Source organism: Sinocyclocheilus grahami, unplaced genomic scaffold (assembly GCF_001515645.1).
Source record: "Sinocyclocheilus grahami isolate Dianchi unplaced genomic scaffold, SAMN03320097.WGS_v1.1 scaffold589.1, whole genome shotgun sequence".
NCBI classification, from domain to species: domain Eukaryota; kingdom Metazoa; phylum Chordata; class Actinopteri; order Cypriniformes; family Cyprinidae; genus Sinocyclocheilus; species Sinocyclocheilus grahami.
Window position 1 is genome coordinate 26,557 of NW_015505768.1, and position 20,647 is coordinate 47,203.

At 37.5% G+C, this 20,647-nt stretch overlaps 1 protein-coding gene and 2 long non-coding RNA genes across 3 annotated transcripts in view; 2 read left to right on the forward strand and 1 right to left on the reverse strand.

Moving 5' to 3' along the window:
- Positions 1 to 8,744, reverse strand: part of LOC107557110 (uncharacterized) — a 12,911-nt gene extending 4,167 nt beyond the window's left edge. Inside the window, exon 1 of the long non-coding RNA XR_001605356.1 lies at positions 8,277 to 8,744. This is a non-coding gene — a long non-coding RNA (uncharacterized lncRNA). The remainder of the gene's footprint in view (positions 1 to 8,276) is intronic.
- Positions 8,745 to 10,144: 1,400 nt separating this feature from the next.
- LOC107557111 (uncharacterized) lies at positions 10,145 to 20,235 on the forward strand. The gene is made up of 3 exons (XR_001605357.1): positions 10,145 to 10,217; positions 18,927 to 18,928; positions 20,223 to 20,235. It is a non-coding gene; the product is annotated as an uncharacterized lncRNA (long non-coding RNA).
- LOC107557109 (ribosomal biogenesis protein LAS1L-like) lies at positions 10,201 to 17,389 on the forward strand. Its single transcript, XM_016240432.1, has 13 exons — positions 10,201 to 10,624; positions 11,239 to 11,310; positions 11,398 to 11,467; positions 11,549 to 11,630; positions 11,752 to 11,919; positions 12,607 to 12,653; positions 13,596 to 13,705; positions 13,796 to 13,881; positions 13,976 to 14,179; positions 14,872 to 15,007; positions 15,085 to 15,401; positions 16,383 to 16,533; positions 16,622 to 17,389. The coding sequence occupies exons 1-13, from the start codon at positions 10,431 to 10,433 to the stop codon at positions 16,713 to 16,715; spliced, it is 1,731 nt and encodes a 576-aa protein (XP_016095918.1). The 5' UTR covers positions 10,201 to 10,430; the 3' UTR covers positions 16,716 to 17,389.
- Positions 20,236 to 20,647: the final 412 nt, after the last annotated feature.

Below are 20,647 nucleotides of genomic sequence, written 5' to 3' on the forward strand. Positions count from 1 at the left end.
AATTTCATTACATAATCAACATCTTTAAATCAACTGTTTTATATGTATCTATCGTTTTCATTTTGGGTATGTAGTTTGCAATGTTTTGGGATTGTAGTTCTTTCCCGTCATTAAAGCCGTTCAGTACACAGTCTTGTATCTTTGACTTTTAGTCCGAATTTCAAATACTTTGCTTCAAATCAAAGTATATAATGTTGTGATTCATCTTGTATAGCTGGCTGGTTTGGTTCATGGCTTATAGCTGTTACACAAATACTTTTTTTTTTAAATCCCTATGGGAAAAATACTTCCAGAACAAAGACAACTAAAAATGTGGGTGGGAACTGTTGCACTCTATTGAGCAGTGCAATTTCTGTGACTTGCAGAGTTGTTGCTATTACTAACGTGGAGTCTTTCAAAATGTCATGCTTCAATTCATTTAGGATGCTGTCTTAGAAGGTATCTGCCTATGCAGTAGACAGCGAGGCCTGCTCAATAGGCTTTGGATCAGTGTGTGAAGTTAGTTTGGCATAGGCAAAAATGCTAATTGTGAGCAATGACAGAGCCAAGATTTGGCAAACAATGCCTCGTATTTCTCAAACACACCAAAATCAATTAACAAGCCCACACACACACACACACACTAAAAAAATAAAAAATAAAAATTGAAACTAGTGCAAGCCATGAAAACAAATTACTACAATTAAAAGGCTAATTAGAGCAAATATTTGGACAAACTGGCACAAGTTCTAAAATCAAGTATAGTGTAGAGAACACACTCACCACAACATTCACAGTGTTTTTGTCCCATTCACTCACACACACATTCACACAGAGTCTGCACGCCTGGAAAATGCATTCAAACAGGGACAAAATGGCTGCCGTTTCTAACAAGCAGACGAGGGGAGATAAAAAAGCTAACAACCTCTGTATATTTGTGTGTTTATTCTATCGTTACACTCAGTTAACTGACACCACAATCTAACTGTGGTGGAGAAAGTCAAACTCTTTTCCTCTCACCCCTCCCCCTCCTTTGGTTGTCTGATTTAGGTTAATAACTCTACAATACTTACTCTAAAATATTATTGAGACAGCAGAATCGGAGTGCATTTGTGGCCAATCTTCATCTGACCTTTAAAAATAAAAATATAAAACAGGAACTGTTCAGAACTCCCATATTGCAGAGAAATATTTACATGAATTACTTGACCAGGATATTGATACTGCAGGATCAAATCTCCCTCTTGATATCCGTTTTACAGACAAACTGCTATACATTTGCACGAACATAGTATCAGTAACTTCCAATGCTGAATAAAAACACATGCAGCCGCGGGGCCACAGTAACTACATTAAATGTGAATTTAGGTGAATATGAATTTGAAGTGGAAGCGTGGCTCTGTTTTTAACAATAAGCTATCTCACAAAAGATATTTAAATAAAAGACACTCCAGTTAATTAAATCATCCTGGTCCTTAACGCTACACCAAAGGCTTCTTCCAGTAAATTAATCCAGCTCAATTACTCTAAAGTGGAAGTTCTTTAAAAAATAAAATGCAGAAACAATTGACACCAGTATTATGCATTTACATAATAGTCCTGTACAAAACATCTTGCTCAAAGCTATAAAGTTTTTCATCTGACTGTCCAAAACCACTTGCAAATGTATCCAACTATTTTAATTCACAATCTGTTTGTATTGCTTTACACAAACCCACAGAGTTTGACTCACATGAGGCTTGAAGTGAGATGTCGTTCAATGCTGATGTTTTTCCTCCATCGAAATGTGAACTGTTCAACAAACTCAAGAACTTTCTCCTCAAAACCCCCTGGAGCTTTACCTTATTAAAGATCATTAATCTGACCGTGTGTGTGTGTGTGTTTGTAGTTAATCCGTCCACTTTGCACATACCAGAGACCTCCAACACCCTTCTAACTTCATGATCAAGGTAACCAGGTCAAGAAATTATATTTAAGCAGTATACTTAGGCAAATAATACTAAAGTCTATATGTTACGATGTAGAAATTATTGCCTGTAATTCGAGAAGACTTTGGATCATCTGTATGGTTTTAAATCAGTTACAGGCCTTATGGACTGGACATTACACTGAATCAAATCGGTGTACGTTTGTCGGCAGAATTAAACCTGAACTTCAAATATATAGACTATGGTTGCAAAGAGAATATAACCAAGAATGGTCAAGAAAATCCAAAAAAACATGCACTAAAAAGATGCAAATCGTAAATACACTATACCATTAAAAGGATTGGGGTCAGTAAGAGTTTTTTCTTGAAGGAAACTAACACTGTTATTCAGCAAGGATGCATTAAAAATTGATCAAAAGTGACAGTAAAGACATTTTCTGGTGTTACAAAAGATTTCATATAAATGCTGTTCTTTTGAACTTCCTATTCATCAAAGAATCCTTGCTGTCTATCACAGTTTCCACAAAAATATTAAGCAGATCAACTGTTTTCAACTTGACACTCAACCAAATCAGCATTTTAGAATGGTTTCTGAAGGATTATGTGACACCGAAGACTAGAGTAACTAACGGCTGCCGAAAATTCAGCATTGCAAATCACAACATTATATTTCAAATTACATTTTAAAATGTACTGAAATAGAAAAGAGATCTTTTACTTTGTAATATTTCAAAATATTAGTTTTTTTAAATTAAATAAATGCAGCCATAAATGCAGCCGTAGTCCGCATAAGAGACTTCTTTCAAACACATTGAAACATAGAAAACTGTACCAACCCCAAACTACACAGAGCCGTAGATCACTGACAAGCTATGCAAAATCGCGTTCAAAATCAGCAATGAATCACCTGCGATTTTGAACGCGATTTTGCGTAGCTTGTCAGTGATCTAAGGCTCTGTGTTGTAAATGCTGCTCCATCTGAAAGCACGTGCTGGAGATTTACTACAAATCACAGAACCTGCTTTACTGACGAGATGAGCATGAAAATCACATTCGATTTTTTGCACAGCCCTAAGTAGTGCACATACAGACTTCTGTGATTGAAACAGACCTGGCTATAAATGTACATAAAACTGTTTATAAAATTTTGCACAAAGGTTAGTGTTAAGTTGACCCTTAGTGAGTACCTCACTTCTCGCCTGCACACTCCCTCTGACCTGAACCTACAGAGGTCACAAAACTGATGACTGGAGATAAATGCATATGTGTGAGTGCATGTGAGTGAAGGAAGAAAGAGAGAGGAGTGTGTTGATTATAAAGAGGCCATTTTAGTACATTAGCTGTGATAAAGCTGCATTCTGGGCAACAGAAATCTGCAGAGGAAAAGGGGCCTAAACTCACTACACAAAGCTCTGTGTGTGTGTGTGTGAGGGTGTATGTGTGCGGACGCCGCAGTTCTGTGAAACTCCAAATAAGGTACTGAGCCTCCAAATAAGGTACTCAAGCCTAGCTGGCCCCGAACAGGAAACGTTCAAACAGGAAGTGATGTAAGCACAGTGTAAGCACAGAAACCTTGAGTCATTTTCGGAAAGAGACTCTTGGACTTGCAGGAGTCTACAATAACGGCTGAAAAAAGGTTCTGACTCATTTTACAGTTCAGTATGATTCCATAAGCAGATCCAAACCTCTAAATGCATCCATTGTCCCCAATGACAAGAGAAACCCATCTACTTATACTAGACTGATTTCTATTATCATGAAAATCCATCTATTCCGGAAAAAAAACGGCATGTCAGCCACACAACCTCACCGACACTCTTCTTCTCTTCAGACACCTAATCTGTTCTCTCACCTTAAACGCCCTCTGATATTACATCCAGTTAACATCTACATTCACACGCAACTATTCTTGGTCTGAGCTTCTCTTCATTCAGAACATGAGAGTAAAATAACTACAAGCTACATGTAAGCTATTGTGCAAGGATGTGACTGAGCTATTTTGAGAAAAAAAAACTGAAATGGGAGCTTAACCACAATATCAACACTCAAATGTCTAATACGGCCATTTAACAGGCTAATAACTTACATTACATTAACAAACAGTAACAGTATATAATGTATATATCATGTATACAATATATTTTTAACAGTACTTAATGTATACAATGCTTCACAGAACAAGAGTTTGTCATAAATCTTTAATTCACACATTTTCATGTACATCCTGTTGACAGAGATATAGACAGACAGACAGACAGACAGACAGATAGATAGGCTTTTTAGAGATATCAAATGTTTGATCATAAATACTCCCTCTCCTTGGTCTTTAAATATGACTGATATTGACAGAATGATCCAATTTAGCACTCTTAGGGAAATATGATAATGTTTTGTAATTCGCATTTAAATCTGGCTAATTTTCAAATGGTTTCTCATAAATAAACATCTCAGAAAAATGTTATGGGGTTTCAAATCGGAATATGACTTTGTAACAAAACAAGGCATAATTTTCATACATGTCTTCTGTAGAGAACACCAGGACAAACATCATGCTAATCAGGCATTTTGGGGAAACACAAGAAGTCAATAGGGAAAGAAATTATAGATCAATATTCCTATGAAATATGAGATATTCTTATGAAAATGTTGCAAAGTTATTACTCCCATTATTACACTTCTTTTTTTCATTATGGTTTGCCGCAAGAACACATTAATATGCAAAATAGATGCAACGTATGGATACATTGTATTGAATGGGAATACCAATTTATGGACATTTTACGCACATATTCCATAAAGTGTTGACCCTTAGTGAGTACCTCACTTCTCGCCTGCACACTCCCTCTGACCTGAACCTACAGAGGTCACAAAACTGATGACTGGAGATAAATGCATATGTGTGAGTGCATGTGAGTGAAGGAAGAAAGAGAGAGGAGTGTGTTGATTATAAAGAGGCCATTTTAGTACATTAGCTGTGATACAGCTGCATTCTGGGCAACAGAAATCTGCAGAGGAAAAGGGGCCTAAACTCACTACACAAAGCTCTGTGTGTGTGTGTGTGAGGGTGTATGTGTGCGGACGCCGCAGTTCTGTGAAACTCCAAATAAGGTACTGAGCCTCCAAATAAGGTACTCAAGCCTAGCTGGCCCCGAACAGGAAACGTTCAAACAGGAAGTGATGTAAGCACAGTGTAAGCACAGAAACCTTGAGTCATTTTCGGAAAGAGACTCTTGGACTTGCAGGAGTCTACAATAACGGCTGAAAAAAGGTTCTGACTCATTTTACAGTTCAGTATGATTCCATAAGCAGATCCAAACCTCTAAATGCATCCATTGTCCCCAATGACAAGAGAAACCCATCTACTACTGATTTCCTGATTTCTATTATCATGAAAATCCATCTATTCCGGAAAAAAAACGGCATGTCAGCCACACAACCTCACCTCTTCTCTTCTTCTCTTCAGACACCTAATCTGTTCTCTCACCTTAAACGCCCTCTGATATTACATCCAGTTAACATCTACATTCACACGCAACTATTCTTGGTCTGAGCTTCTCTTCATTCAGAACATGAGAGTAAAATAACTACAAGCTACATGTAAGCTATTGTGCAAGGATGTGACTGAGCTATTTTGAGAAAAAAAAACTGAAATGGGAGCTTAACCACAATATCAACACTCAAATGTCTAATACGGCCATTTAACAGGCTAATAACTTACATTACATTAACAAACAGTAACAGTATATAATGTATATATCATGTATACAATATATTTTTAACAGTACTTAATGTATACAATGCTTCACAGAACAAGAGTTTGTCATAAATCTTTAATTCACACATTTTCATGTACATCCTGTTGACAGAGATATAGACAGACAGACAGACAGACAGACAGATAGATAGGCTTTTTAGAGATATCAAATGTTTGATCATAAATACTCCCTCTCCTTGGTCTTTAAATATGACTGATATTGACAGAATGATCCAATTTAGCACTCTTAGGGAAATATGATAATGTTTTGTAATTCGCATTTAAATCTGGCTAATTTTCAAATGGTTTCTCATAAATAAACATCTCAGAAAAATGTTATGGGGTTTCAAATCGGAATATGACTTTGTAACAAAACAAGGCATAATTTTCATACATGTCTTCTGTAGAGAACACCAGGACAAACATCATGCTAATCAGGCATTTTGGGGAAACACAAGAAGTCAATAGGGAAAGAAATTATAGATCAATATTCCTATGAAATATGAGATATTCTTATGAAAATGTTGCAAAGACATCTCAGAAAAATGTTATGGGGTTTCAAATCGGAATATGACTTTGTAACAAAACAAGGCATAATTTTCATACATGTCTTCTGTAGAGAACACCAGGACAAACATCATGCTAATCAGGCATTTTGGGGAAACACAAGAAGTCAATAGGGAAAGAAATTATAGATCAATATTCCTATGAAATATGAGATATTCTTATGAAAATGTTGCAAAGTTATTACTCCCATTATTACACTTCTTTTTTTCATTATGGTTTGCCGCAAGAACACATTAATATGCAAAATAGATGCAACGTATGGATACATTGTATTGAATGGGAATACCAATTTATGGACATTTTACGCACATATTCCATAAAGTATAGTAGTATATAAAAATCATTCTGTTATATCTTTCATAACATAGTTGAGAGTCATCTGTACAAAGTTTGGCTAAAAATAGCCTGAAACCTAAAAACTGATTGAGGAATGAAAAGATAAAACATTGTTTTTGCCAACACATGCCTCTATATATCTTTATTTTTTTATTTTTTTTTTAATAACTTAGTCCTGGCATCCTCTACGAAAGGACATAGAATAAAATGTTTCCTTTCTATTTGTTTCTTATGCTCCATCCAATGGTAACGACATACAAAAACAACAAAATTCACAAAACTTTTTTTTCTGGTTCTCAGGAGGACAAAGTATTATCTAATGTTTTAATGATTGAAACACATATTTCCATGTTAATGCACAAGGAAGGCTAGGAAATTCTGTTTCAGTTGGTTTTTAAAGACTAGTCATTTGGGTATTTACATGGTACTTTTCAAAGAACAATATGGTACAAGCTCCTAGACCATACCACATGTCCATGGTACTTTTTTTTTGCTAGTTGTACTTTTGAATACTTACATCTCATGTATGTGTCACTCGTATGTAACTAGTGACACTCAAACACTGAAAGGCATTTCACCTTTATTTATGAGGTGTAACAAAAAAAAAACAAAAAAAAAAATCAGGGACCGTGTTTGGGTGAGCACCACGCCTTGGCATGGAAAATTGTCCAAGATTGCGCCATGAGCTCGTCTGGCCCTCCCTTGGAACAGCCGCTTCTGACACGCCTCATATTTCTTATCCGGAATCACTTCTAAAAAGCAGACCAAAACGCGCCATTACGCTGCTGGACAGAGGCTTAAATGAAGTGCACAAGTGAATCGTTTTGAATGAATCTTTTAAGTGCACAAATAGTTCTCATTCACTTTCGTGACATGACTGATTGTAAAAAAAAAATTTTTTTTTAATTATTTGTGGCTTAAACACTCTTTCCGTTTCCTCAGGCTTTTTCCTCAGTAGATCCCGAAGACTTTTAGTTTAATAAAAGATGATACAACATGTGTTTGAATGGAATCGGTTATGATTCAATAACTCGTAACACAAAAAGACGGTCTTGTTGCCACCTACTGGCCTAATGATGTAACTTAACTAGTCAGTGAACCTGGACGAATCTTTTGTGAAAGAAATCAAAAGATTTGACTCACTGGGAATCTAAATTCCCACAAGAATCCACACCAGCACTAGACGGTCTATGCACCGCAACTTTGATGGAAAGCCAATCAGATTTGGAGAGGGGGAGAGGGGGGATACAGGCTGTCACCGAGTAACGGTTCAGCCCCTATACAACACAAAACGCCACTGCTAAGTTCATAGATTTAGACTATTGCTTATAAAATTACAACACACAGCGAAAGTATGAGTTTAGAAAAGTAAAGAAGCTAATAAAGTAGAGAAATCGTCCAATTCATTTGCAACGCAACAAGTTCTTCTTCAGTGCGTTCGGATGGGATGAGCTACCGTCGTTGTCCAAATAATGAATTCTTGCCATAAATAGTGCATCGCGCATGGCCTACTGTTCACCCGCGGGAACTGGCTGGCAAAAATGCCAACTAGAGAAAGACCATCCTCGCCCCTTTCGAGCGCCTACGCGTCGCTGCTGTCTGCTGTTTCACCAAAAATGCGCAGCTTTTAAAAGCACTGTGAAATGTCTAACCATTTTTGTTTGCTACAGTACCAACTCAAACCAATAGTTTCCATTTCTCAAGGGTACTCACCGTTTTCGGCATTTTGTCGGTATTTAGTCTCTTCTCTCACGGATGTGTCACAAACTGAGCTGATACAATGAAGTCAACAGAAAGCCAAACTTTTTCCCATCGGCTGACGTCCACGCGCAAGAGTGATCAAACGCCACCGCCGGCCGTGTGGAAAAGCTTCTCCTCAAATCTCTTCCAGCTCCCGAAGACAAAGTTTCACTTTTCAGTGCGTCTTTGTCGCGCAGAGAAGTAACGTTACTGGTGGTCCTAGAGTCGTTTCCTGCTAACGGAACTGAGTTTTGAAAACCACACCCAGCCCAGCCGAAGCACGCTCACCAAAGCGCGTTTGACTAAACTCCGCCCGGATTCCCACAGGCCCCGTTATGCGCTGCTGCTGCTGCTGCTTTGTGTGCCACAGACGCCGGGGCTTCAACGCGCGCGCTCTGGGAATGCGAGGTGGGGGTATCCCACACAATTCCAACAGTGACGTAATTTTCCCCAGAAATTCCTAGCTCTATTTGGCTTCCTCTGATGAATGGCATCGTTTGGTACGGGAAATGCCTGAGGAGGGATTTTTTTTGTCACCATAATTTGGTAAAATCGACTCATATAAAAAAATATAGTCTTTTTTTTTTTTTTTCATTTCTAGTTTATTTATTTGTTTTGATTGGTTTTTATGGTTTATTTTGTCCTACAAGCAAAATCCTGATCCATACTTTATTCCAGTCGGTGGCGGTAATGCACCAGTCAGTTAGGGTGCCAACCGGCAATAAACACCAAAAAAGAAGAAGAAGAAGAATGCCTGAGGAACATGGCGAGACTTTATAGGGACCAAAAACTTAATCGTGCTATGTAACTTGTCTCAAAGTTGATAAAACTACATTTTAGAGAAATATTTTCAAAACAAAGAACTTAGAAATAACCCAAGACTGAAAACTCTTTGCTGAAGAACAAACACTTTCGTATATATAGTCCTATAAAATTGGTAAGCATCTTTTATTACATGTGTTTTTACAGTTGGATTTGGACTTTAGGGACTTCACTAGGCGTTTATCTATTATGACTATACTTTGATCATTTTAAATATCCTTTGAGTTTTATTGTGAGCCAATTAGGCCATTTTATAATGTAATTTTATTTTTTACATGCACAAAAATACCCCAGTTTTTATCTGTTATATTCACTCAATACCATGTAAGCACACTGATCTAATTGTCAAAAGAAAGACCAGAATATCGTGAATTGTGAATATTATCTCCTATAGATGCTCATTGGAGGATCATACAATCTGCTGGTGTCCCGTACAGAAAGTATTGTGGTGGTACAGTTGTCATATGTATTACAATGGTATTTTATATATGCAGTGGCAAATGATTGCCGTATTCACGTACCATGGCACCAGGTCCAAAAACATGGAAGAAACATGCTACTTTTTGTTAGTGCTGATTGTTAATGGGATGTTTAATAAAGAGTTCAAATTAATCTCTGTTTAATTGTGCGATATAAAAACAGGACGAGGTTTTATCAGAAGAGCTGGAGGTTTACTGTCACTGCTTTGACTGAAACGTGTCTTATCTGAAAATAGCTGATCGTGCTCATCATCACATGCTGAATAATTCAATTCAAGTTTATTTGTGTAGCGCTTTTCACGATACAAATCGTTGCAAAGCAACTTTACAGCAAATTAAGTTACTACAATATTTAGTAGTAGCTTATCAGTGGTGACTGTCAGTTAATGTACATATGGCAGAAATGTACGGAAAAATCAATTAAAGACGTAATCAAACAGACGATGAACACTATTAACAGCAATTATTATAATTTATTAATTATTATTAATAATTCTGACTGACCAAGAGTTTGAGGAAAATGTTCTTTATTGCCATAGACTACACCTATAACAATCATTTGAGTGCAATTAACATTATTATTCCCAGCTCTGTTTTAAGCCTTCTCTTCTTGGTTGGCACGCACGGAACCATTGTTCATCACTTGTGCAAGGGGAGCGTTCAACCTGCCGCACCGCTGGAGGACCGTAGGACCGTGATGTGGTCGGAAATCAGATTTACATGAATCGTATGTTTTGTTTTCTCCGACTCTAGCTGCACATACTTATTTTCTTGTGGCGGGTCCAGATACTACAGCGTTCGCAAGCATAAAGTCTACGATCTGAAGATGAAGAAGAAAACGGTGGGGAAGACGCGTCACGTCGTGGCCTGGATGAACAAAGCGGAGTACGAGCATGTGCTGGAGTATTTGTTCTCCAAAGAGCCCGCGCTGCAGAAACACGCGCTGCACAGGATCTCCGCGTGGAAGGGCAGGTACGGTGGGCAGGGTTGGACCTGCTGTGAGAGGGATCTGATGTCTTGCACACAGTGTTGGAGATGTTGTGATTGCAGTTTGTTGGGTCATGTGACAACTGATGTTTCCTCTTTTGAATTACGATTTTCTTTTCTGAAAATCGGTTTGTGTCAAGCGATTTTTTTAGTCTGGTTGCTTGATGAGAGAAAGATGAAATGTAGGTGCAATAAACGCTGTAACTATAGCAGCGGAGGACTGATGTTCTGTAGCGAGACGTGATGACGCACCGTTTGACCTTTGCTTGACCAATCAGCGGAAATGGGCGTTTCATTCCCGCCCTCACGTGGAGATGGAATATTCATTTTCTACCCCTGGATGTAAAAACGAAAAATCAAGGCGAATTATTACTATTCTTTTTTTAAAATACGAAAAATGAAAAAGGTGCCGTTTTATCATGTTTCTGTTTTCAATAATAAATCAAAAAACGAATGAACGCAACGTACACGGACCGTTACTATTCGGAGGGTTCTAACAGTAGATTACTTTGGCTTTGTGCAAAGTGTGATATCTTGGTATCTTGGTTTTGGAATGAGATGTGTTTTGGGCATTATTTTTGAAGATTCACACTTGCATTCAATCTACGCTGACATGGGAAGGGTTAAACTAACTAGCTTATGGGTTTTCAATGGCTGGACAGCACGGGTCAGCTGGAGGCCAATGATCTGGTGCTGTTGTATGGCATGGCACTGGTTCGGTATGTTTATCATCCATCAAGTTCGCTTGAACCATACAAATCAGTACATTTGACGTTACTGGAGTAACGAGTATGATTGTGTTTCAGGTTTGTTAATCTCATCACAGAACGGCAACAGAAAAGAGTTGCTAGACCCTTACGAAGGTTAGCTGGGAATGTAAGTCACACTTCAACTCAGATGAACGTCTTTCATAATCTGCTATAACTGCAGTCTGACTACAGTTTGTCTCTCTGACAGATAAATATCCCAGAGTGGGTGGTAAACCTCAGGCATGATCTGACACACCGCAGACTCCCATCACTAAAGTGGTGCCGAAAAGGTGAAAGACAGCTCTTTCCTTACAGTCACACATGCAAACAGACTTTAACTTCTCTGTTTGCTGCATATGTCATTGTAGTGTTTAAATTTGTGCATTGTGTTTGTTTGTTTGTGTTCTTCAGGTTGTGGATTTGTGTTGGACTGGTTGCATCAAGAGTACTGGTCTCGCCAAATGGGCAGTCAGCTGACAGAGGACTGGAACGCTTCATCAGAAGAGGAGGATGAAGAGGAGTTTGTTAAAAAACAAGAGGAAGATCTACTCCGCAGACAGAAAGAGATCGAGGCACACAGTGAGTAGCCTTTTACGCATACAACTCCAGTTGGACATTTGTGTCAGTAAAGGAGAGAACTTTGGGGAAGGAAAATGACAGAGACTGATGGGACTTCTACAGCTGAGAAACATGACTATTATATTACAATATAAGACAAATTGCATGAAAAATAATAAATACCTTTGTAGCGTATAAAGGGAATTTCATGTCACTTAAATGCAAAGCATTAGCTTTGTTCAGAATAAAAAAAAAATATGTAAAATACTTTAATCAAGGACACCTTAAATTCAAAAGTTACAGTAAAAACATTTATAATGTAACAGAATATGCATATTTAAAATAAATGCTATTCTTTTAAACCTTCTATTAATCAAATAATCCTGAAAAAAGGGCATTATAGTTTCCACAAAAAAAAAATTAAGCGACACCAAATCAGCATATTATAATGATTTCTGAAGGATTATGGGATACTGAAGACTGGAGTAATGGCTTCTGAAAATTCAGTTTTGCTATCACATGAGTAAATTACATTTTAAATATGTTAAAATAGAAAACAGTTATTTTAAATTGTAATAATATTTCTCAGTTTTACTGTATTTTTGATCAAATAAATGCTGTCTTGATAAGCCAAAGAGACTTTAAAAAAGAGACCCCAAACTTTTGAACTGTTGAATATTAGTCCTCTGTTTGTTCTCTATCTTTCAGAAAAAGTCAGAGACCTGCTCATCTCTTATGAACGAGAACAGTTTCAGGTAAGTCTGGGACGATTCTCACATTGTGTATAATATCCCAGCTTACACCAGCAGAGGGCAGTATGAGCTTGTGTTTCTGAGACAGCAGTTTAAAGGGTTACTCCACCCCAAAAGGAAAATGTTGTCATTAATCACTTACCCTCATGTCGTTCCAAACCCGTAAAAGCTTCGTTCGTCTTCAGAACACAATTTAAGATATTTTGGATGAAAACCGGGAGGCTTGTGACTGTCCCATTGACTGCCAAGTAAATGACACTGTCAAGGTCCAGAAAAGTATGAAAGACATCGTCAGAATAAGTCCATCTGCCATCAGTGGTTCAACCGTAACATTATGACGTGACGAGGATACTTTTTGTACGTGAAAAAAACAAAAATAATGACTTTATTCAACAGTTCGTCTCCTCTGTGTCTCTCTGCATCACCGTAGCATGTGTGTCAACACAAGGATACGTTTTCTACATGTATTTACGCTTTAATATGAACGAAAACAGCGCATCCGTGCAGCGCGGCTGACACAGAAGAGCGTACGCTGCTTGTTTTTTTCTTCGCGTACAAAGTATTCTCATCGCTTCATAATGTTACGGTTGAACCACTGATGGCAGATGGACTATTCTGACAATGTCTTTCATACTTTTCTGGACCTTGACAGTGTAAGTGAATGACACAATTTTCATTTTGGGGTGGAGTAACCCTTTAATAACATCAGATGACAAGCGTTGGAATTGTTCCTCATGCACAGAGAACCTGTTCCCGAATACACTGTATTCATAAAACACTCGGTGAAACTTGGGTGTTTTCGGTATGTGTATAAAACTGTATTGTGGGTCTGTGGGATAGACACAAGTTAAAAACATGTAGTGGTGTTTGGTAAGGATGTTTCTAATGCAAGCAGTTTCAAGTTGTTGATTATGTTGTGCCCATTGTTTTTGGTGTGTTTGGCAGACGTACGAAGCGCTGGCAAAGCAGGGAGGGCAGCGTGGCGTGTGGCCGGATGCCAGTGCTGATCTCAGCTGGATCCTGACGCAGATCAAACACTTTGCCACAGAGACCAGGTGTGTGCATGTGTTCAACTGAGCAAGACTTTATTTCTGATATGGTAAAGAGTATGTGTCTCATTGCCATCTGTTCTGTCTGTGTTACAGAGACATCCTTGTTGATGTTTTAATTCAGGATGGATTCCTTATTCCCACCGCAGAACAACTGGAGTCTTTGGATATTGACCCCTCAGGTACAAATGCACGAGATTTTGTTTAGAACGCAGGAAAGCATGAAGGAATTAGCTCACATAAAATAAATGTACCTCTCTCCCTCTTTCTCTGTAGAGGACTCTGTCGACATGTTCGCCCCATGTCTTCCTCGAGTGTTTTTGCACTTCTGGTTGCCATGTTTGAAGGTCTTGAATTCATCCATCTTTATAAATCTGATCCTTGACAAACTGTTCGCCGAGCTCTCGATTGAGCCATCCAGTCACAGAACTTACTACATCGCCTCCTGGATCTCTGAAATTTTACTCTGCAATAGCAAAAGTATGAATCTGAGACATCTTCTGGGTCTCTGTGGTAATATATATTATACAGTGGCCTTTAAAAAGTATTTGGACACTTAAAGGGATAGTTCACCCAAAAATTATATCATATACTGACCCTTAAGTTGTTCCAAGCCTGTATGAATTTCTTCTGCTGAACACAAAAGAAGAAACTTTGAAGAATGTGAGTCCCTGTTGACTTGTTACTTGATATTTTTTTTCCATATTATAGAAGTCAATGGGGACAGCAACACACTAACAGGGTATGAATGCCGTTTTGAAAGTCTTTTGTCCTGTCATATTCATTCATTTTATTACATTTTACTCTGACTAAAATAGCATATCATTTTAGTCTACAAAAATAGATGTTTGTATTTTATAAAGTACTCCGTTAAACCAACTTCTGATATATTGATTTAAACATCTATCATCATTTAACAAAAATTTAAAAACTTTCCTTGGTGTGAAAACCTGATCTCTTAAAATAATCCAAAGAAAGTGTCCAAAAACTTTTTGCCTTATTTTTAATGTTTTTTTTTTAAACTATTTTATTATTTACAAATCTTAACGAATTGTACAAAGATTTTACACATACGTAAAATCTTGTGTGTACACGCTTATTAAATGAAACCCATAGTTTTTAAAATGCACATTGTGTTAAACTTCTTTGAACAAAGTCTATGTGTGTGGCAGGTGAATTAAAGGCTCACAAGCGACTAAAAATATCCAAGGAAAGGATCTTCATGAACAGATTACAGTTTCCATGGCTGAATCTAATTTCTGCATGTGTGAACGCACCATGCCCAGCTACACCATTTCTTCTGCGACAGTGAGTAAACGTGCACACATTTACACATACAGTGTGGGTGAAAGTAGCTAATCTAATTTTACTTCTTGCCTTTTAAGGATTTTGAGTGACATGGACCAGCCCCTCCTACATGACGCCCAGCAGAACCTGCTTCAGCTCTGCAGCATTTACACACAGGGTTACCATGGAAACTCATCCCCCGGACCCTCAGACCCCGCTCAGCCTGTGTACACCCTACAACACCTTCAGGAGAGACTCAAGAGTAACGCGTCACAGAACAGAGACACCTCATCTAACCACACCCCCAGATCTGTGCAGGCTCCGCCCACAGAGGAGCGCCAGGAAAAGCTAAGCGCAGAAACTGTACAAGAGAGAAACTTTGCATTACGGGGATCTGCATGGAGCGTGTGCACAGGTAAAACTCACAAACTCACCTGCTTTTTTTGTTAAGTATTTCATTTTCTTATACAAATTATATTTACTATTAATTTATTAATTCTTGTTCAGTGAGGAGGTCAGTTGTATGAGGTTGATTCAGTCCACTAACTCACAAGTGAGTTCAAATTTCAAGTCATTAAAATAAACCGTTCATAGGAGTCATTTATTTATGAAATATTGCATACATATAAATTTTCCCACCTATTGCTAACAGTGGCTAGATTTTAAATTGACACTATAAAGATAACAAAGTGTACATTCTACCTTCCAGTCTAACTTTAAAACAATTATAAAACATTTTTATTAATTGAAATAAAATGAAATGTTAGATTAAAATGTGTGCTTATTTTATAATGGTTTGTTGCCAAGCAACATTTTTAATTACATTTAAAGTACTAAGATTAATAAAAACTAAAACTGAAATACTAAATAGAATTATTAAAATAGTAAAAATGATAAAAACAAAGAATATTATTAAAATGAAATTAAAAAAAATTCTAAAAACTATAATAGCATATAAATAATGCCAAATTAACACTGCAGTTAGTTTACAGATTGCCTTGTGTTTATGAAATGTGATGTTTGTGCTGCAGCATGTCTGCAGTTTATTACAAATAAATGAAATGCTTCAACACTTGTTACTTGAATAATACATTCATTCATAAATTCAGACCGTCTGCACACTTCCACTGTCATTGAACATGGGGGACAGTCTGTTTCCATGACCCCAAATACTAGGGTGAATTAGCACAAGTAATGTCAGCTGGTGTTTAATGTGATTGAAGAGTGACATCTCAAATTCCCACCCTTCTATCATCTGGCCAATCACTGATGAGGACTGAGTACACCTCATTTTGCTCCTCAAGCAACTGTAGTTGGTAAATTAATAATAAATCCTGAGATGGTTTTAAATGATTTGGTTGCAGTTCTCAACTCTGATGTTTTTGTGTCCGATCAGATAAAGTCCCCTGGAAACAGTATCCGTTAGGAAAGGTTCCAGGACAACCAGAGGACCCCTCCTGTTTGATGGTGGAGTGTTATTCTACATTTACTGTGTTTGACCAGCAGGTGGAGCTAGATCAACTCCCCCGGCACCATGGCAACAGGAGGTGAGAGGAGTTAGAAACTTTAAAAGTTAGGAACATTTAGTTAATATGCTGTAATATGATTTTCATAAAATTGAATCTTTATCCACAGTGTTCCCCTTCAGAGCAGAGCCAGTGGATCAGATGGGCCGCTTTGGACTCATAGTGATTTGAGCAAACTCAAAGCTGGACTCAAGCTGTTCTAACACACACTCAGATACTCAGCGGCCATAAGATATTGAGCAACCGACCCTGAACTATGAATCCCATGATGTTAAAGACAAACACTTGAGGCCCAAGCTGGACTGAGGCTCTTCTAGACACACACATATTAAATATTAAGCCGTTTTTCTTTTATAGTTTGTGTCCATCTTTGTTAGAAGGAATATCGGTTGTCTGTCTCACTCTAGTGTTATTAGTTATGATCCAGGCTAGTTTGATCGGCTCAGCTCAGTCCTTCAGCTCTTGGCATCTGTTCAAACCATCCAGAAGTGAAACTCCCATGAGCAATGTCTCACGAGGTTCTAATGAAGAAGTAGGTGCTGTTTGAGAAATGTTGTAAATTACATGACATTATTTTTGAAGACAAAGTTGCCAAATAAACTTCATTTTGTATTGTGTACTCACCTGTTACATCTTTTTCTGTTTCTTGAGGTCCAGGTTTGTTGCACTGGAGTTATATTATCGAACATGCCGTTCATGTTAAACCTCCATGTAAATTACTTCCATTAAGAATGACTGAACATCCTTTAATATCAGCTTCTTTGCAAAGACCTGCTACATTCTGGTAATCTGTTCTGAAATCCGCTGCAATAACAAAACCAGTAGCGGCACAATTTTGTGGTCTTATCCCACATCTGATTGTTATAGTCACTTGTATACAGTGGCCCCAAAATGTATTTGAACACTTAAAAAGGCATATTACCGTTCAAAAGTTTGGTGGATGGGAAATTTTATTTTTTTTAATTGAAAAAATACTTATTTTGCAAGGATGCATTAAATTGAGAAACCGTAAATATATTTGTTACAAAAGATTTCAAACAAAAGCTGTTCTTTTCAACTTATGAAAGAATTCTAAAAAATAAATAAATGGTTTCTGCAAAAAAAAATCTTGTAGCACAACTGATTTCAACATTGATAATGTTTCTTGAGCACCCAATCAGTATATTAGAATAATTTCTGAAGGACCACGTTACACTGAAGACTGGAGTAATGGCTGCTAAAATTCAGCTTTGCCATCACAGGAATAAATTATATTTTAAAATGTATTGAAATGTTTATTTTTAAACTGTAATATTTCACAATTTTTGATCAAATAAATCCAGCCTTTGTGAGCATAAGATACTCATTTTAAAAAAACATTCAAAAATTTTACCATCGCCACTTGGTTTAACATTTAGTATCTAATGCAATTGAACACTGACATTTTAAGGGACTAAAGTGTGAGTGTTGGGGCCTCTGTACTAACTGAATAATTGTATCTTGCTCTGGTGTTTTGCAATATCTTACTATCTTACTTCCTCTGTATGACTATATTCCATTTTGCTATCTACAGTCAAACAAGCAACCAATAGGAACACAGGCATGATAACAGTTAACCAAATAGAGTCTGGCTTTATTGAGAGGAACAAACACCTTTTGTCATTGAGACTTACATTTTGTTTGAGTCCACAGACCCAAAGCGTTATAAAGGTTTTCCACCCTATTTCACGGTCTTCATTTTTTTTTTCTGGTTCATGTTTTTGTCATATTGAAAACAAGTTTAAAAGCAACGTTTCATTCAGTAGAGAGTAAAACATACTATTGTATGTCATCTTCATCACAGCACGAGACTCAAAAGTGTTAAGACCACTCAGTCAACCTGCGAAGGCGCAAAAAAAAACACAATACAAGGGCGGGGGGAAATGTTAAATGAACCAAACTCGAATTTAAGAACACGTTTTCAAGATCATCCACGCTACTTCACAATGCAGTTTTATAAGAGCAAACATCGAAGATAATGTCTTTCATAAAGAAGCTGAAATAATAATACATCTGTTTGTTCCTGAGAATCAATCCGTTGGTGAGAGTGTTTGTTTGAGCGAGTAATAGCTGGTGTATTCAATATTGAAAACATACATGTAAATGTACAGATTAAATCAGCTCTGCAACCAGCGATGGGGAAAAAAACATCTCTTCTGACAGTTTGAAATGCCCGTTTGCTTTATTTTTTTGATGTTTTTCTCCTTTGGGCATGTCCAGTTGTCCTGTAGTTTCTTCTTGGACATTCTAGTCAAGCTTAATCAGAATAAATGGCGGTTCGTGCAATTAAATCAAGTTGTCCATTCAGACACCTGTAGAGAGCTGAAACCAAAAAAACTCATCTTCTCATTAGCACTTCCGCTTATGAGAATAGAAAAACAAGCAAGAAGCGAAAGTAGTAACCAAAGTAGTTCAACTGTAAGGCAGGTTACGAGGTGAGTGTTCATGTGTTTGTGTAGACATCTTTCAGTACGACACTCAGATAAAGCTCACATTTTACTTATGAGAGAATGTGCGCGTGTGGTGTCAACTTCATTTGCCCAAACTCACCTATTTGCTAAATAAAAAAATAAAAATCAAAAACATTGTGCAAATTCCATCCTATTAAAGTCTCATCTTCAACCTGGAACCTCCACGACTTTACTGTAGAAGGTAAACTATGTTACAGGTGAAACAGCAGTGAATTTACCATAAATTCACACCAGCGCACACAATAGTCAACATTTTACATTAGTTATATCAGTACTAATGATAGCATGTGATCAGCTGACTGCGGTTGTCAAGGCAACCCGTCAGTCTAAGTGTGTGTATGAGAGATCCTGCACGGATAAGCTGGTAGAGTGTCTTTATGTATGTGAAATGCACTAATACTGTGCAAATACAAGAGGATTTACATTAATTTTCAATATTTACAAAGAGGAAAAATATATTAGGAGTACACAGATTGTGTCTCTCCTGAATCTATACCTTTAACAGAGAGAGACTGAATGATGATCAATAAAGCCACGCCCTAAAAATCCTTCAGTCAAACAGAAATGAAGTTCAGTTCCACTGAAGTACTGAAGTAAACGATCACTTTCCAAAATAACCATCAAACAGCAAATTTCAAGGCATGGAAAAGTAAAGGAGGTATGAGAGGACTGAGAGAGAGAGAGAGAGAGATCCCTGTCTGTGGTCTGCCTGGCAGGAAATAAGCCATCTCTATGGGCTACTCGAGTGACACACGGTATCACTGACATTATGGCATTATATTTCTTTATCCTTTTTTTTTTTTTCAACAAAACTAAGCTTTTATTTTTTTTTAAATATATATATATATATACTCATATAAGTGATACTGTACAGCTCAGAAATATATATATTTTTTTACAATCAAGAAATAGATACAATTTGTATCAACAAGCAAAAGGTCGTTTCTGGACATTTGATGTGTGGTAGCTTGCTGTTCAACTGCATGGGGTTCTGAACCTCGGAGCATAAGCAGCGGACAGTAATGTTGTAACTTACCAGAAATTAGTTTCTAGATTGCTCTAGGACAGTGATGGGCAAACTTGGCCCTTCCAGGCCACTTTCCTGCAGAGATTTGGTCCAACCCTGATAAAACTCACCTGCCTGTAGCCTTCTAGTAGTCTTGAAGACAATGATTAGCTGGTTCAGGTGTGTTTGATTAGAGTTGGAGCTAAACTCTGAAGGAAAGTGACCTGGAAGGGCCAAGTTTGCCCACCCCTGCTCTAGAAACACCTCCTTCAGGATTTTTTGCTCCTAGGTTCAGAGGAGAAGGAGAAATGGAGAAACCCAACCATAAAAACATTTCCATCTCAAACAAAAATATAAATTTAGGCCTGAAACATACTCTGTAAGTACATGAATGATGCTAAAGGTGCAGTCACATTAGCAAAAGTTTGTGGGCAAAAAATGTCTATTGTCAGTCTACGTGACCAATTTGAACCAGTTGCGAAATCTCTGTGGGGAAATCTATTATTGCCCTCAAGTAAACTCCCAATCCTGTGGATTCCTATTTAAATGGCTGCATTTTGCCTGCAAAAATTTGCCAAACATTAAAAGTGACCACACCTTAACACTTCTAGCTGGATTTCACGTCATTGCATTCCAAAAG

Coding starts and splice junctions, on each gene's coding strand:
- LOC107557109 (XM_016240432.1), top strand. CDS start 10,431: ATGAAGAAGAAAACGGTGGGGAAGACGCGTCACGTCGTGGCCTGGATG. Junction 10,625..11,238: donor GAGAGGGATCTGATGTCTTG/CACACAGTGTTG, acceptor GCTTATGGGTTT/TCAATGGCTGGACAGCACGG. Junction 15,008..15,084: donor ACACCATTTCTTCTGCGACA/GTGAGTAAACGT, acceptor TTGCCTTTTAAG/GATTTTGAGTGACATGGACC.